An 18,730-nucleotide genomic window follows, 5' to 3' on the forward strand; every position below is an offset into this window, starting at 1 on the left:
TAGATCTGATCTTTTTGTGTGTCTGTCTAATTTGATCTTTTTCTACTCTTAATGTTTTTAAATCTTCTTCTCCAGCTATGAATTCTTAATGCAGCGACAAAAAACACAAGAGATAGCTCCAAAGAAGGTGATGGACATTGTTAGACGCCTAGAAGAAGGCCTGTTCAAGACTGCAACCAGAAAAGTAAAATCTATTTTTCTTTGCATTGAATTTTGAAAGAATCCATCTAGTTAATAACCGGAAACATATCCGACTAAAATATATAAATTATTATATGTTTTAGGAGGAATACATGAATTTAGATACATTGGAAAACCGTTTACATATTCTAATCAGAAACAGAGTTGTATGATTATTTGTTAGTTTTATAGGAATGTATAACCCATGTTAGCAATGTATTATTTTTGTTTAACATTTGAATGATTCTTTGTATGACATTATAATTTGTGCAATTTATTTTATTTTTTGAGTATGAAATTTTATTTTATATTATGCAATGGATTGTGTTTTTTGTATATGGTATTTTATTTCTATTATGAGAAATTAAATGCAAATTTAATTTAAAAATTAACAAATATATAATTTTTTTTAAAAACTTAAATTTACGATACGCAAAACTGTGTGTCATCTTCATTTATGACATGGCCTATCTTGACAGGGGCTTTCTTGATACGCATTGCGTGTCATTAACACGCGTGTCGTAAGGTTACGACACGCGAATGCGTGTCGTCTTCCTTTATGACAGAGCTTTCCTTGATACGCATTGTGTGTCGTAAATGCGCGTCGTCTATAGACGACGCGCAAAACCGCGTCGCCTCTCTTTATGACAGGGCCTTCCTTGACGCGCATTTGCGCGTCATCTGAGCCTTTTACGACGCGCAATGAGCGTCGTAAAAGGCTGTTTTTCTAGTAGTGATCTTTGCTTTCTAGTATTTAGTTCAAGTAATAGTTAGTAAGTTTCTAGTCTTGTAAAACTAGAGAAAAACCCCTACTTGTTATTTAATTTAGATAAAATTAGTCTTTAGTTTTAATTTACCGTTTCCTGTGTTCGATACCCTACTTATTTAGCTTTACAACAATTGATAGGTCCACTGCCTATTGTGTGTTTATTTTTATTAAAAAGTAGGTTTAAAACTAGTTGAGTTTTACACACATCAATTGGCATCCTTGGAGTTTCCCAACCTTCAATAGTCTTGATCTTAGCAAGATCCACATGTATCCCCTCTTTGCTAACCACATGACCCAAAAATTTTTCCTTTCAAATCCAAAATTTGCATTTGGAGAGTTTCGTGTACAACTTCTCTGATCTGAGTGTTTCCAAAATTTGTCACAGGTGTTGACCGTACTCTTCCTTGCTTCTAGAATATATGAGAATGTCTTCAATGAATACGATTACGAAATTATCAAGGAATGGGCGGCAAACTCGGTTCATGAGGTCCATAAATGTTGCAGGAGCATTTATCAGACCAAAGGGCATAACAACGAATTCGAAATGGCCATATCGAGTTCGGAAAGTAGTTTTCGGAATATCCTCTTCCCAGACTCGGAGTTGATGATAACTAGATCTCAGATCTATTTTAGAGAAATAACAAGCCCCTTGAAGCTTGTCGAATAAATCATCGATCCGTGGAAGTGGGTATCGGTTTTTGATGGTAAGCTTGTTCAATTCTCTATAATCAATGCACATTCTGAAGGATCCATCTTTCTTTTTGACGAACAGAACCAGAGCTCCCCATGGTGAGAAACTCGGTCTGATGAATCCTTTATCCAGGAGTTCGCTTAGCTGGCTCGATAATTCTTGCATTTCAGCGGGGGCCAGTCTGTAGGGTGATTTGGCAATTGGCATTGCCCCAGGTACAAGGTCAATCCTGAATTTAACCTGTCTCTCAGGTGGTATTCCCGGGAGGTCTTCAGATAATACATCGGGAAAATCTTGTACCTCTGGGATATCGTTGATGTTTGTCTCTTCCTTTCTCTTATCCACCATGTGAGCGAGAAATGCTTGGTTCTTTTTGTGCTTTGATTCACGAGATGAGACGGAGATTGACGCCCGACTTATCGCCATAGATGATAAGGGTTTCTTGATTAGGGAGGTGAAGGAGAACGACCTTCTCGTGGCACATAATGTCAGCATGGTGGGGGCTTAACCAATCCATGCCTACAATCACATCAAAACTCCTAATGTCTACCGACACCAAATTGATTAGGAATGAATGATTATTTAATGCGAGCGTGCACCCTATGTATATGTATTTTGTTGTTTCGGTTTTGCTATTAGTCATTTCCACCGTAAAGGCTTCGCTTAGCTTATGGGGTTGTTAGATTAATACGTGTTTGAATTTATTAATCACAAAGCTTTGTTCAGCACCACTGTCAAACAGGATGCATGCATAAGTGTTGTTAAGTGGGAAGGTACCAATGACAACAGTTGGATCCTAAACCGCTTCACCTTGTCCTATTGCGAGGACTCTGCCCGATCCTCCAGCACCTTGGGCATTGGCTTTGGGGCAGTTTCGTCTATAAGGGTCTGTTCCCCCACATCCGTAACAAGTGTGACTCTCCTCTGCGTTGCTGTTATTTTTATTGTTGTTGTTGTTGTTGTTGTTGTGACACTGGTTTGGTTGAGGTGGAGATCTACAGTATCGGGCGGTATGGCCCTTACAGTTGCAGTTAGCACACTGCATATCTTTGCATTCTCCATGATGATGGTAATTACATTTGTTGCACTTCGGTAGGTTTCCTGAGTAGGGTTTGGTGGTGGTTTGCACAGATGAGGCTGGAGCATGTGGTGGTGGGGAAACCTGAGCAGTAGCAGCGTGGACTGCTACAGTTTGTCGCATTTTCGATGACCCTTGGTTTTGTCATCCTTTTCGTTTGTTGTCCTTGTTTTTCTTGTTATCTCCTTCCTTCTTGTTCTCAGTATCATCAATTTTGACTCCCTTCTTGTTACCATGGTCGTAAAGCTTCTGGGCTAACCTTTTCTCACTATCGAAAGTCTTTGGGGTTGCCGCAATCACGTTTCCTTGGATTGGTGAAGTTAATCCCCAAATAAACCGCTCGATCTTCTTCTCTTTTGATTTGATCATACCCGGGCACAAAAGGGCTAATTCGCTGATCCTTGAGATGTAAACCTCGATATCTGAGTTTTGTACTGTGAGGTTCCATAGTTCCTACTCCAATTTATGTATCTCCCCTCAGGGACAGTACTCTGCCATCAACATCTCCTTGAGCTCCTCCCAGGGCATGGCAGTTGCCACCGGGAGTGTCTTAGCTTGCACAAGACCATTCCACCACGAGAGCGCTTGCTCAAAAAACGTGCAAGCTGCGAATTTCACCTTGCATTCTTCAAGGCATCCGCAGATCTCAAAAACTGACTCTGTCTTTTTCCATCCATTGTTTCAAAGTTATCATGCCTCATGTTCAATTGAATGTTCGGGGTTTGGTATTTGAAAAGTCCTTGTAGGTGCAGAGTTCCGTAGGACCTTGGTTCGTTCCTTGGTTCGAGCTTCCAGTCCCTTGACCATTTCTGCCATCGTTGTTTTCGTTATGGATGTATGCTAATGCTGCAAAGTGGTCCTATATCATCTCTGAAGAGTGAGGCTCACTAGGGACTTCCTTAATGTCCCCTACTTCTTCCGTCTCCTCATCGGATTTCTCGTACTCACAGTCTTTCTACACATACTCCTTAGGTCCTAAACCTAGATCTGTCCCTTGATTCATACCAGGTTCTCCCTCGATCAACCCATTGGCCACCAGGTCCTGATAGTAAAGGACACCCTGTTGGAACTCTTCCATGATGACTACGTGGGAAACGGAGGGGTGAGAAGTGTGTGAGGAGTGTTTATTATTAGCATTCTAAAATACTTCTATAGTATTTTAATTGTTTAGGTTTGGTTCTATAACTCTTTGGATAATTAGATGATAAGTTTTTGGTTCATTGACCATTACGATCACTCCCGAACACATGTTGGTCATATTTTGAATAAATGTAGTTGATCAAGCTACATTTACTCCCAATACGACTACATAATTGTCCGGGTTTAACCGCGATGTTCAAATCCTCCAAAGACTTTTACTATTTCTTATTGTGTTATTGCCCTAATTTCACACATAGGTAATGATTTTTATTTTGTTCAAAGTATTTTAGTCCCAATGTATTTATAGTTGCATATCTTGTATGACTAAATATGCCAGTTCACTATAAACATTACTCTGATATCAATCTGTCACACCCACCGAACTAAAGGAAATCGGCGGAAACGTCCGGGGGTTTGGGTGACTTCATCTTGGAAGATCATTATAGTGAATATAAATGAAACATGATAAATATCGTCATCATACATACCAAATACAACCATCATTGTTTACATCAAGTATTGTATAAAAGATTACGTGTCCCAAATATTTAATGTATGAAGATAACAAAATATGACAATTTCCACATGTTCCCGTCGGCCATTCTGCTTAACGATTTCTTGAGAATACAAGTTATTTAAAAACGTAAACATCTATAATGCTAGTGAGTTCATAAGTATGTTTGAATGAAAAGTTTTATATCGTATAGTAATCACCGAAAAATCCGATATTTTATGTAAAAATGCTTTAAAAGTTTTGTGTCCAATCTCGTGTTAAGGCATGCGTGTTTTTGTTTGAAAATGTATAAAGAGTATTTCAGAAATCCCATACTTCCTGTTGTAAGTAGAAGGTACTATAAAATCGTATGTTTTCCCAGAAAATCCGATATTTTCTGTTTATATAAGTGTTGTCGCCTTAAAACCCTAAGACCAAGCATTGGTGTATGCATATTTTTGTATCATCAAATGGTATAGGTATTCTGTAAATTTATAATGAAGTACTTATTCTCTATGTGAGTCGTTATAACCATGCTTGATAATGACTGGTTCACCTGTCTTAACGTTTTTCAGATGTCTACTTGTTTAAGGTAAGGTTTGTCACCCTAGACTGGCCTAGTCTAACTGTAGCAAACAACTCAAGTGTGGGGGAGTCATCCCTGTATAGATCTATACACAAACTCTCCCTCTCCCTCCAGGAGACTATGGTTATAACTACAAGCTATGGTTGTACACTCGATAGGTGTCAAAACGAAATGTCTCACAAGAGCCTTAACTGAATTTACGCGAATATTGAATTGCACAGAGTAATATGGTTTACGTGTATGTTTTTAGTTTATTAGGCCCAACAAGCATGTAAATGGGCCACAAAGGCCCAAACAACATGTAATGTATATTCCAGGACCAATAAACATGAAATTAGACCACAAGGGCCTGAATTTAAAAGTGTAAGTGGTGTATTTGTTCCGTTTGTTATTACGTTGATCACTTAAGCTCAATTGTTTATCCAAAATGACATAAAAGGCCCACTTTTAGTAAAAGACATTTTTGGTCCATAAAACCCAAACTTTACAATTAAGGCACATTTTTTTGGTAAGAATGGCATTTCAAATCCCTTAAGACCAAAAGTTTACATTTAAGGGCTTGTATCAAATAAAATAACATTTTTAGCCAACTTATGTCAAATATAACATTTTCGGCCCAAATGCATAGAAAATATCTTTTTCGGCCCAAGTTTAAATAAAATTGTCATTTTTAGCCCATAAATCCGAAAAATAACATTTTTGGCTCAAATTTGTACAAAATAACCATTCAGTCCACAAAAGTAAAATTTTTTCCAAAATTAGCCCATGATGCCGTAAAGCCCAAATTGAGGCCCATTTGTGAAAATTTACACTTTTGACCCTTTTAAAACCATGAATATCATAAAGACCCATTTTTATATAAAAATTACTCTTTTAGTCCTCTTAAAACCGTGAGTTAACAAGAAGATCCTCACTTTTGTTTATTTTGTCAACTTTTGGCCCTTTACACAACTTTGCTTAGTTTCAAACATCATTAACATGTTTTTATCCTTTCAACTTTATCATAAGTTGCATCAAGTGTTTTATTTTACATATATCATCATGTTTTAGTTTATCTTTGGAGTTTATGAAGTTTTCAACACATAATCACAAGAAATATTATGAAAAACACACATAAACATGCATAAACACATAGATCTACACGATGCAACTTGTACCCTCCCCCAAAACATAGTAAAAACTGAAAATAAGAGGTATGGACTCAATTTGGGTTGATGAATTCGGTTTTTGGTGAAGGAATGAGAGAGATTTCGGCCCTAGCAAGCTCCCTTGAGTAGATCTCGAACTTATGGGGCTTCTAAGGAGCATACACGAAGATGGTGAGGTTTTGAGAGAAGATCTTAGCATATAGATGAAGTAAACCAAATCAAGTGTGAAGTAACTTACCGAAAGAGATGACTTGATGAAAACTTTGTTGAAACACACTCTAGCACACACGAATTTTAAAGAGGGAAGGGAAGGATTCTCTTGAATTCTTGGAGGAATTTTGTGTTTGAGAAATGAGAGAAGTTCGGGTGGTGTTGGGGTTCTCGGCTGAGACTAGAAGAAGAGGGAAGAGAGAGTTAATCTTGGATATTACATGGAGGATTTGGGGACTTAACCTAGATGTTTGTGATGCTAATTGTATGGATAACCACCATACAATTATGAGGTGTCAAGGTTTTTAGTTGAAATAAATTTCTTTTATATATATATATATATATATATATATATATATATATATATATATATATATATATATATGCCGAGAATGAGAAAGAAATAATTAAAAGAAAAGAAGTGTTTGAGCTAGTTTTGATAATAGTCAAAATTATAAGGCCCAATATGAAAGTTTTCGGCCCATTGGGCCTTCCTATGGGTTTACGGCCCAAAAGGGTGAACATAATGGGTTTTTGACCCATTTAAGTTCAAGAAGGTTGTTCACGGCCCATTAAGGCCCATGAAAATGAAGTGAGTCATTTTAGGTCCAATAATGCCCATAACACGTCTTAAGGCCCAAAATGTTATAGTTTAATGAATATGGGTCCATTTAGGCCCCAAATGAGGATTCGTAGCCCAAAATAATGAAGTTTTGGGTTTATTGGCCCATTAGGTCCAATAAATGATCCCTAGCCCAAAAGGGGTTTTGAACCGGGAAAATTAGGGTTACCACCCAAAGTTGAGTGTGTGAAATGTATTGAATTAGGTTTTTGGGCTTCACAAGTGAGTTTTGATTCGAATAGTTGCTTTTGAATTGAATAACATGCATAACATGAAACTTTGAATTACAAGGTACATTGGGAGTTAATCATACATATATAGAATTTCTTAGCAAAAATTGCTAGTTGTGACAATGTGGGTTGTTTGAAGAGATGACATGAAGATTCCAAGCTTAAACACTTGAATGGAGTTGATGAACCTCTTGGAAATGTTATTATCCTAAGGGTTTAACACATAATAATGTGTGTAAATATGATGAAACTAACATAAAAATGTATAGAAATGCTTGGTTATCACGAAAATGCTTACCAATATCTAAGGGTCACTTGAAGGAAATGAGTTCTTGGAAGAACTTAAGCTTGTTCTTGAGAGAATAAGGAATGTTGAAGATGAAATAAGATGATAATGGTAGGGGATTTTACTTTCGACCGAAGATATAAAAGGAAGAGATGGATGGGATGTTTACTTGGTTATTTGAGGGATATAACATGGTTATATGTTGGATAATAATTTTTATGGGAAAATAATGCATCCATCACCTCACTAAGTCAACTTTCCTTGTCTTATCCTCTAGCCGAAGTCCCATGCATCAACCGAGAACATGTGTCTTCGGTCCAAGGGTGCCACCGAGAACAAGAGAGGATTTCGGTCTAATAGAGGCTGAGAAGTAAGGTCCTCGGTCCCAACCGAGAACTCTCAAAACAAGGCATTTTTGGTTCGAGTGGTGTTCCTCCGTATGGATTTTCGGTTAAGGGGGAGGGGTTCTCGGCCTTGGGAGGCTTCTCGGTCTTGGGGTTCTCGGTTTTGTGCATGATTTCGGTTATAGGCTTGAAACACTTTAAATACAAATGGAATTTTCGAAAATCTTGGTTCATCTTATTGACTTTCAAGTGTTTATTACGAATATGATTTTCAAAGTATACACACACACACACACACACACACACATATATATATATATATATATATATATATATATATATATATATATATTGAATCATACAATTGATGCCTTCTTGGCTTTCATTGATTTTTATTGTAACATATATACGTTGTGGGTACACTTATACACAAAACCCTCTAGACTTTGCTTGACTCAGAATTTTCCAGTTGTCGCATCATCCCTCTGTTAGACGGAATTCCGTCCTGAAATTTACATCTTGAACGGGTTCTTGCAACTAGAGGAAAAGTTGTGGGTATTTATGTTTCATCTGGTCTTCCTGCTTCCAAGTGAATTCGGGTCCTCGCTTGGCGTTCCAGCGGACCTTCACTATTGGTATACGGCTTTGCTTCATCATTTTGACTTCCATGTCCATGATTTCCCGTCATTTTAAGGGAGAGCACCAATTTTTCTTGAAAACTAAATCATTCCGAGCTCTCCATACACCCCACACCATCAAATATACAAGAAACAACTTTAGCTTCAACCGCCTCCTGTCAACACATTGTGAACTCTACATCATCTTAAGGTCATCACAAGTATGAAGAACCATGGGAAGCAAAGTACTTCGGCTAACAAACCAAGACCAACTCTCATAGGTAAACTCCAACAAAAATTGTAACAATTTATCCCTATATGACAAATTTTTCATAGGTAAAAACTTTACCATACATTTTAGCTTAGTTGGAAAAACCCACCTTATATGACAAATATTTTGTGTCAAACAATATATTTGAAGAATGACTAATGTCATTGCTAGAACTTATTAGTTACAAAATCTTTTACTAAAACTATATGATGGTCACACAAGCCACATTTGTCTCTTATGACAGTATAGTTCAACTTACTTGCCAAACAACTCTAACAACTCATTCAACATCAACATACAAACATAATGAAATGAACATTCATTTTATTCAGGAAAAAATTATACTATGTCAGGTTTAAATTGTTCGTCCCTTCACGATATCAATACATTGGCATCATTACAAAAAGATTCTCACACCCACTTTTTGAAGATTTTCAGCCCAATCTCTACATCTGCCCTTCCTCCCAATTAAAACCAATCATCAATTGTGATTTTAGGAATCTTTGGAATATCATATTCTTAACTAAGATCATAATTACTTTTTTTAATAGGTTATCGTCGTATAGGTATTATTTATAAAAATGGGATTTGTAGTAGGAAAAAATCGTTAGGAAATATAGACTAACAATCTCAAAAGTGTTTGGTTAAAAATGGACATATTTAAGTTCAATTTAACTGTTTTTTTTTTTTTTTTTTTTTTTGCAAGGTTAAAAAAATTAATGTACCTTTTTTGGTTCCGTTAAGACGGCTAGGAGCGGGCAACGCCTAATGGGGTTACTATGACGTGGCCTCCAAACACGGTGTTATAACGCCTGGAACACCGCGCCCGGGTGGCGTTTTTGCACGTTACCATGGTAACGCTTGAAAACGGCTATTTCTTCAAGGCTCAACATATACATTTCGTTTTTCAACCATTGTAAAACGGTTAAAATGTAAAAAAAAATTATTTTTTGAATGTTTTTACCTCTGTACGCTTATATATATATATATATATATATATATATATATATATATATATATATATATATATATATATATATATATATATATATATATATATATATAGGTTCAGCTTCATTTGAGACCATTCTAATTTTGTGAGACCGTAAGACCAAATCTAAAAATAATTTTAAAATGCAAAATAAATGAAAAAATCCAAAAATTCTTTTTTTAAATATTATTTTCGGAACTTGAATTAATTAAAAAAATAATAATAATAATAATAATAATAAATCCCCTTTTTTTTTAAAATACGTGAAATATTCTAATAGAATATTACACTGTACATATTCTAAAAAATAATTTTAAAATGTAAAATAAATGGAAAATTCCAAAAAAAAAATTTAAAATATTATTTTCGGAACTTGAGTTAACTAAAAAAAAATAAAAAAAAATCCTGTTTTTTTTTTTTTTTTTTGAATGGGAAAGGGAAAGCGGTTGTGGAGCAATCGGAAGACGAACCTCCAACATAGTGGACCGCGGACGAGTAGTACACATTGGCGTTGGCTTGGTGTGGAACATCAAAAAATCCAACGCAAGGAAACGAACTGCGAAGAGTTGACTTTTGGGAAGCCGTGATCGGGAAATTTCATAGCCTTTTGAATAAAGATGAAAATTACCGCAATCACGACATGTTGAGTAGAAAATGGACTCAAATAAGCAAGAAGTGCACCAAGTTCAATTCCATCTACAATAAGCTTTCCTCGCACAAGCAATGTGGTGCGACCGATTTTGACATTTATAGAGCGGCGATGGAGCAATATCATGTGGAGACCGGTCACGTTTTTTAGCACGAAAATTTTTGGGAGATTGTGAAGGAAGACCCAAAGTGGAATAAAACCGACACATTTACGGAACAACAATCGAAGAGGTCACGCGGATCGGGTTCGGTCGATGTTTCGGACGCACGCACGAACATCGACCTCAATGCGGACACGGATGAGATACCGGACGACTTGAACGACATTGAAGAGATCTCCCCTCCTCGACGACCAATAGGCTGCGACAAAGCGAGGCGTGCTCAACGGCACACAGATGAAACCGAAAGTAAACGACGAGAGCAAGTCGAAATGAAAAAAAAAATTGACGAGCACAACGAAGTCGCGCGTAAAAGATATAATTTGGAACGGGAACATTTTGAGTTCTTGCGTCGTGAAGCGGAGGACGATCGTATTGCGAAAGATTTGACAAATTTTCAAATTAGCGAGGATAATTTGTCACCTACAAGGTTGGAGACACTCCAAAAAATGAAGGCGAAGATTGAGCAGAAATATTTAGACGAAACTTAGTATTTTTTTTTTTTTCATTGTAATGTTTTTTTTTATTATTTTTTTTTTCGGTCTTTTTTTTTCGTTGGAATGTCGTTTTATGTTTTTTCGTTGTAATGTAGTTTTTAATTAGTATTTAATTTAATTATGTGTTATTTAATTTATATGTTTTTTAAAAATTATTATGACATAAATTAAAAAAATAAAACAAAATAGAAAAATAGAAATTACAAACATAAAAAAAGTTAAAAAATAAAATAGAAAATAAATGATGTTATTATATGTTATTTGGTGTTGTCTATTTCCACATTTGATGTTATAACACCCATTTATGATTAGGATGATGATGCGACACCTTTTGGGTATTATAACATGTAATAATATGTTACCTCTAGGTTGTTTTCTGAATTTTCATTTTCATTTTTCTTTGTTTTCTTTTATCAAATGGATTCATATCTGCCCAATTAAATCATTCTAGAATGAAATTTTATCCCGTTTTCTTTATCATTCATCTTGATGATACCTTTTTATTCATTAAATGAATATTTTTGTCTGATGTCCTACTAGCCAAAATTCTGCATAAATCTTCCAGACACCATGGGACTATTTAAGAAAAAGTTTAAAAGTTGAAGGGGTGGATGGATCAAAATTCAAAAGATGAGGGTCAAACTTTTCTTTTGGTGTTAGCAACTTCCGTCAAACGTTCAACAGAGGACTTTGAAGTGATGACGTAAGCACTTTAGTCACACTTTCCCGAAGGCTGTTTATGGAGAAAAAAAAACAAAACAAGGCGGCGGCGGCTTTTAGATGACGTCATCCCTTAACCACGTGTTCCGTGGGCTGCTTATTCTAAAATGTGTAAAACACCCCACACACACAACAAAAGAACCATGTATTCATATTAAATACAAGGATTTTTTATGCGGTATAGATAGACCAATTAAGTTATCGTAATTACTTGGGAAAATGATTTAGAAGGGCAACTATCTTTTATCCGTGTTCACATATTGACAATTTTTTTTTTTTGTACATAATAAAGCAACTAACTTGTTTAAATTGTTTAAATCACACAAATATTACCGGCTAATACCTGTTTTAACCGGTAACTCAAAGGGAAAATGACTTAGGAGGGTAACTACCTCTTATCCGTGTTCACATGTTGGCAACTTCTTATGTTTTGTACATAAGAAAACAACTAACTTGTTTTAACTGTGTAACATCCCAAAAATCATGACCAAAAATTTCGTTTTTAATTTAATACTAAAACCATAATTATCAAACCATTAATTTAATATTCCGGCATCGGGCCCCGCCCGGCATTAGGCCCTGCCTGGCATCGAGCCTCGCTCGGTATACAGGTCTGTCTCTCTTAGGCCCCGCCTGCTAAACACATACAATCATATAAAATGCTAACACATAAAGAAACATACTCTGCTAATAATGAGATACGAAACATCGTCCGTACACAGCTAGTGATGACATATGGGACCTCGCCCACACTCACCTCCTTACCAAGTACATACAAGTATCACACAGACAACAAGTATAATCTAACATGCAAACATTCCTCGGGCATCCGCCCGACATCGGACCTTGGTCTAGAATAACATACTAGCATACAATTACTAGGGCTAACCACCGGGTCTTCCTACTTATAGACTACATGGGCTGACATTGTGGCCTTAGACCCATTCACAAAGTGAGGACTGAGGAGACTCACCTTGCACTGCTGAAGCCCTGGCTGGAACTAGTTGAGTACGGACGAAGTTTTGTATCTCATTATTAGCAGAGTATGTTTCTTAGGACAGGGATATAGTAGAGTATGTTTCTTTATGTGTTAGCATTTTATATGATTGTATGTGTTTAACGGGCGGGGCTGAAGAGAGACAGACCTGTATACCGAGCGAGGCTCGATGCCAGGCAGGGCCTGATGCCGGGCAGGGCCCGATGCCGGAGTATTAAATTAATGGTTTGATAATTATGGTTTTAATATTAAATTAAAAACGAAATTTTTGGTCATTATTTTTGGGATGTTACACAGTTAAAACAAGTTGGTTGCTTTCTTATGTACAAAAAATAAGAAGTTGCTAACATGTGAACACAGATAAGAGGTAGTTACCCTCCTAAGTCATTTTCCCTTTGAGTTACCGGTTAAAACATGTATTAACCGGTAATATTGGTGTAATTTAAACAGTTAAAACAAGTTAGTTCCTTTATTATGTACAAAAAAGAAGAAGTTGTCAATATGTGAACACGGATAAGAGGTAGTTACCCTCCTAAATTATTTCCCCTAATTACTTTGTTTTAATAACTTAACAAAATTTACTAATATAAATGGTAGATGTAAATTGAAAAAAAAAATTAACATGTTAATAGTTATTTAGGTGTGAGATCTATGTATAATATAAATTGATTATATATAAAAAAAATTAAATATGAAATTCTAAACATTTTAAGTTTGAATTTATAAAAAAAAGTTAAAAAATATTAAATTATTAAAATTAAAGTGTTTTTTTTTCTTTTAAGTTTAAACAAATAATTTAGATAAATAAACAAAACTAATAAAACTTTAATTTAGTAATTTTGAAATTAAAAGGAAAGCCTATTAATAAAATTAATATGTATTTATTATTATATTTATATATTATATATAATTTAATAAAATGAAAAAAATCATAAAATTACATGTTAAAAAAAACATATGATATAATGTATTAAAAGATAACAAATGTATTCATTAGAAAAGATTTTAAATAAAATTAAAAAATAAACTAATATAATTAATTATATGAGTAATGGATACGTCATTAGAGACATTGAAGGTACTCTAACTTGTTGTTTAGTTTGCTCTTAAAATAATAATAATAATTTTTTAATTAATATGCCTAAATGCAATTATTGATGGGGCCCCACACAATGCTATTTTCTCCAAGAAGCAGCTAAATAAATTTTTGAAAAAGTTAGGAAAGATTAATATCATCTTTTTATAATATTTAAAACTTTTTTTGCTTGGTGTTTAGATGGATCAAGTCATATTTTAGTGTTTCTTTAATGGTATTAAGAAAATTTAAAATTACTTAATATTTATTTAAGATTTAAAAATGATAAAAACGAAGATTCTATATGGTTGCCTCCTCTTTCACCAAATGGAACGGGGACAAATGGTACAAAAACACTGATATAAGAATGGCAAATCGTCTAGATGGTCTAGCTTGAAAGGTACAATTATCAAGCATAAATTAGCTTGAAAGAATTTAGGTTACATGCCAAAAGCATGATCATTTTGACGTTGGGTGGACCGTGGATATTTGAATTAAAAGTAAAAGAAGCAGGAAACGAAACTACCTTGTGTGTTTCTAGTAGGAAAGATTATATAAAAGCTTTTAAGTTTTTATAAAAATATCGGTTTATTTTTGGATGTGTTTTAAGTTCAGTAAAACCGGATGTTATGTTTAATTTGTTCATTTATACCATTTTAACCGGTTTCTAAGTAACCTACCGGTTACCTAATGCTAGTAAAGCTATTGAGTTTCAAAAATATTCAGATTTATCCTTAAGTTTTCAAAAATTGTAACATCCAAAGTCCATGTATACCTTATAAACCATTGTTCTTTTAGTACTTGTCGACTTTAGCCCTTATAGTGAAAAAGGTGGTAAATGAGTACGTGGGGCGTACGCGAGTGTACGCTCAGCGTACTCATGTGCGTAATATTGACACGGAAGCCACCTAGTATGCTGGGTGTACCAGAGGGTAGGCATGGCAATTGGGTTGGGTTCGGGTTAGCGGGTCAAAATACGTTGACCCAACCCCCATATAATATACGAGTTGGTGGGTTGGCGGGTTGAAAACATCAACCCAACCCAACCCAAATAACCCGTATAAGTATATGAGTTCGTGGGTTTGTGGGTCAGTGTATCGAACCCAACACGTATAACACATTTAATAAGCAAAACATTTTAAAATGAAATTAAAAAAATACAAATAACATGAAGTCATAAAGTCTTAAATATTCAACATAAAGTCATAAACAGGAGTGAAGACGATGAGTGGTGCGCAATAGCCGAAGGACGATAAGAGAAGTGGTGTGCGTGCGACACTGCGACAGGTGATGACTCGATGCCTCAATTAACGGAGATAGGAGACACCGAGTCGTGAGTTTGGAGACTGAAGACTGAATTTCTTTTTGATTAGGGGCTAAGGGATGTTAAGTCGAATCGAAGATGTTTTGCAGTTTTGGAATTCGAAAAACGATTAAACGATAATCAAATATTCAAAACTAATAAATAATTAAAAATATTTTTTAAACATATATATATATATATATATATATATATATATATATATATATATATATATATATATATATATATATATATATATATATATATATTCGGGTTGGCGGGTTGACTTGCGAACCCAAACAGGTAACCCAACCCAACCCATGAAATAAATGGGTTGGCGGGTTGGCGGGTCAAGAATCTCAACCCAACCCCGTTTATTTTCGTGTTGGGTTAGTGTCGGGTTATGGGTTGGTTCGAGGATTGCCACCCATACCAGAGGGTGTGTTAGGCGTACTAGGCCCAGAGTGAAAACCCTGTTTTTGGGGTGTGTCTCTATATATAAAGGATATGATGGCCTCATTCCTGGCCACCATCCTCAGACAAACAACCCTATCAAACCTTAATCCTCGTTCTTTGAGCTTGTATGTGTCCATTTGAGAGCATTTAAGTGATCTTGTGTGTTCTTAGAGTGAAGAAGGAGCTTTGAAGATGAAGGAGTGGGAGTCCAGGCTATAGATCTGAGCATATTTGTGTTGGGAGCTTCATTTGGAGGTATAAAGCTCAAAGCTTTCTCACTCTTTTGTTTGTGCATCATGTTAGACCATTTTAGGGTTTTTGTCCCAAAGTTGGATGCTTTATGAGAAAATGAGCTCCAGAGATTATGAGCAGCTCCTTTAAGTGTCTTTAGGGGTATAATGTCGTAAAAATTGAGATTTGGATGTTTGAATCAACCCATGCATGAGATATGAGCATTTTAAGATAAGAGAATGAGAGTTTTAGGTTTTTTTTGACTTTATCAGCCATGCAAAGGCTTAAAGTCACTGACTTTATGGAGTAAGAGCCTTTAGGGAATCCAGATATGTGATATGAGCCAAGGTCTTAATTGATTAAGACCAAAAGAGTAGAAAGAGCAAAACTGGGCTATACATTGAGCGTAATCCCAATACGCGCAGCGTAGGGTTGAGAATCCCTGATGCATGCGTGGCATCGAAGTATGCCCAACGTAGAGATCTTGTACGCGCAGCGTACTCACTGGCGTTGACTTTTGGTTGACCTTTAGGGTTTGGTCAATTTGTGGACTATTAAGGCCATAGAGGGGTAAAATGGTCTTTTACCCTTCTATGAGTTTGTAGAATGGTTAGTTTAGCTTCTTGAGAGCCGTTATTAATTAGGGATAATTTTCATATATGTTAGGCGGAGGCTAGACCGGTGATTTGAGTTCGAGGTCATCCGATTTGTTACGAGGCGAGTCTTCTCACTATACATACCTTGAGTAGGTAATCTATGTGTCACCGGAGGGTCTTATGTGCTTATATTGAGTATTGTGATATCCTGCATTATGTCTTCGTGATTTGTGTTGTGTATTATTCTGAGCTACTGAGTTAGGATCGGAGGGTCCACCCGAACTGTGGGACCAGAGGGTCCCACTGAGACACATTGATCGGAGGGTCTTATTGAGTTATAGCCTTGAGTGGCTAATGAGCTGTGTGTGGTATTTGGGGAACTCAATAAGCTTCGTGCTTACCGTGTTATGTGTTTCAGGTACCTCTTAGGATCACGGGAAGACACCAACTTGATTGTACACACACACCCGAGTTGGAGATATGTTTTTGGAGGATCCTGGATTTGTGATATTTTCAGTTTTGGAACATGTGTTTGGATAACTTGATAATTGTGGGATTTTGTGATTTTTAAAGGAGATAATTATGTTTTTAAATAAATAATTTTCTTTGAAAATTATGGTGTTACAAGTTGGTATCAGAGCCTTGCTTTGAAGGATTCGGATGCACCTCCGGGTGTGTTTGGACTCAAACTGAGGATTTGAGCAAAATTTTCAAAACAAATAATTTTTCAAAAATGAGGAAGAGTTTAAGAGAAAATGAGTTGGAGTAGTGTGTACAATCAACCAGAGCCCAAACGGTGATTTCCCAAAATACTCTTACTTTGTGTTATGAGATATTAGTTATGCATGCTAGAGGATAGGCTATGTATTTCATATTTTATGACTAGAGTTGCCAGAATTGTGATGCCTTAGCCTAGGAGTTGCTTCTATCTATTATATGCTTTTGAGTATGAGCTGAGTAAGAGTATCTAACATGAATCACCTAGAGAGAGTGTTGAGTTGAGAGAAAATCTAGGAGAGATACCTAGATGAGCTTGTGAGGGGTCTATTGAGAGAGTAGTCACTTATTCGTGAGAGATAGAGTACTTGTGATTTGGGATCATAGGAAGAGGACTTGGGGTAACTACAGGTTGGTGTGGAAGGTATTATTGGGCTCGTACTACTGAAAGCACCAAATCTGTATGCAACCCAAGTAAGAATCTTTAGGATGTTAAGGAGCAAGTAGGGGCGAGTGATCGAGTGTGAGTATACTCGAGCGAGTCTCTGATGATTTTGTGTTGTGTTTCAGAGACATCATGGTGGGTACACGCCACACCCCAGGGAGCAGTGGGACTAGCGATGATGAGATTCGCAGGATGATTCATGATGAGGTGGCCGCAGCCATACGAGAGGCGATTCCGGAGATGTTTGGGTCTATCAAGACCACCCTGATCAAGACATTTGATGAGCGGTACACCGTTATTACTGAGGCTGCTGCTGCTGCAGCCACCGCAATTGTCATTGCTGCCAGGCCATAGGGAGGTGACTCGTTGTTTCGGGAGTTCAACAACACGAAGCCACCAGAGTTTGATGGGAATTAGGATCCGATTGATGCAATGAGATGGATCTCTGACATCAAGGGGTGTTTTTACACATGATCTTGTCCTGATCATTTGAGGGTTCAGTTTGCGCTGAACCAGCTTCGCGTGGGGGCGAAGTACTGGTGGAAGTTTGTGACTACCAGGTTTACTCCTGCAGATCATGTTGTAGTGACATGGGAGAGGTTCACCCAGTTATTTTGAGATGAGTATGTCCCCCTGTGGAAAGGGAACGTTTGGCCTAGGAGTTTCTGTCTCTCAAGCAGAAGACATAGTCGGTGACTGAGATTACACATATGCTCCATGAGAGGATGTTGTTTTGCTCTGAACACGTGTCTACTGAGCAGGCATGTGTGAGTCGTTATCTAAGCATACTAAGGAGGGATATACGGGAGTTCGTGGTGAACTCATCATACCGGACATTGGCTGAGCTTCAGACCAATTCCAGGCGTAGGGAGATTGAGCTAGAGTTACAGACGAGAGAGGAGGAGGATCCCCGAGGGAGGAACAGGAGACCAGTGCAGTCGCAGCCGGTGACGAAGCGGGCTAAGCCCGCTAATACGAGGACTGGGGGACAAAAGGTCTGAACTTGTGGTAAGTGCGGCAAGAGTCACGAGGGATTGTGTCGAGCAGGGATTTGCTACAAATGTGGCAAATAGGGGCATATGGAGAAGGATTGCCCCAAGGGGTTTGCAGTCTACTTTCACTGCTACTAGACCGGCCATCGGAAGGCCGAGTGCCCCCAGCTTCTTCAGGGATCAACACAGGGATATGTACCTACTGCTATATGAGCTACTGAGAGCCAGCCAACGAAGAT

At 36.8% G+C, this 18,730-nt stretch overlaps 1 protein-coding gene across 1 annotated transcript; it reads right to left on the reverse strand.

Annotated features, from left to right (window-relative positions):
- Positions 1-2,436: 2,436 nt before the first annotated feature.
- Positions 2,437-2,841, reverse strand: LOC111879909 (uncharacterized). The gene has a single exon (XM_023876341.1). The coding sequence runs from the start codon at positions 2,839-2,841 to the stop codon at positions 2,437-2,439; it is 405 nt and encodes a 134-aa protein (XP_023732109.1).
- Positions 2,842-18,730: the final 15,889 nt, after the last annotated feature.

The sequence above is a fragment of the Lactuca sativa genome, chromosome 4 (genome assembly GCF_002870075.4).
Source record: "Lactuca sativa cultivar Salinas chromosome 4, Lsat_Salinas_v11, whole genome shotgun sequence".
Taxonomy (NCBI): domain Eukaryota; kingdom Viridiplantae; phylum Streptophyta; class Magnoliopsida; order Asterales; family Asteraceae; genus Lactuca; species Lactuca sativa.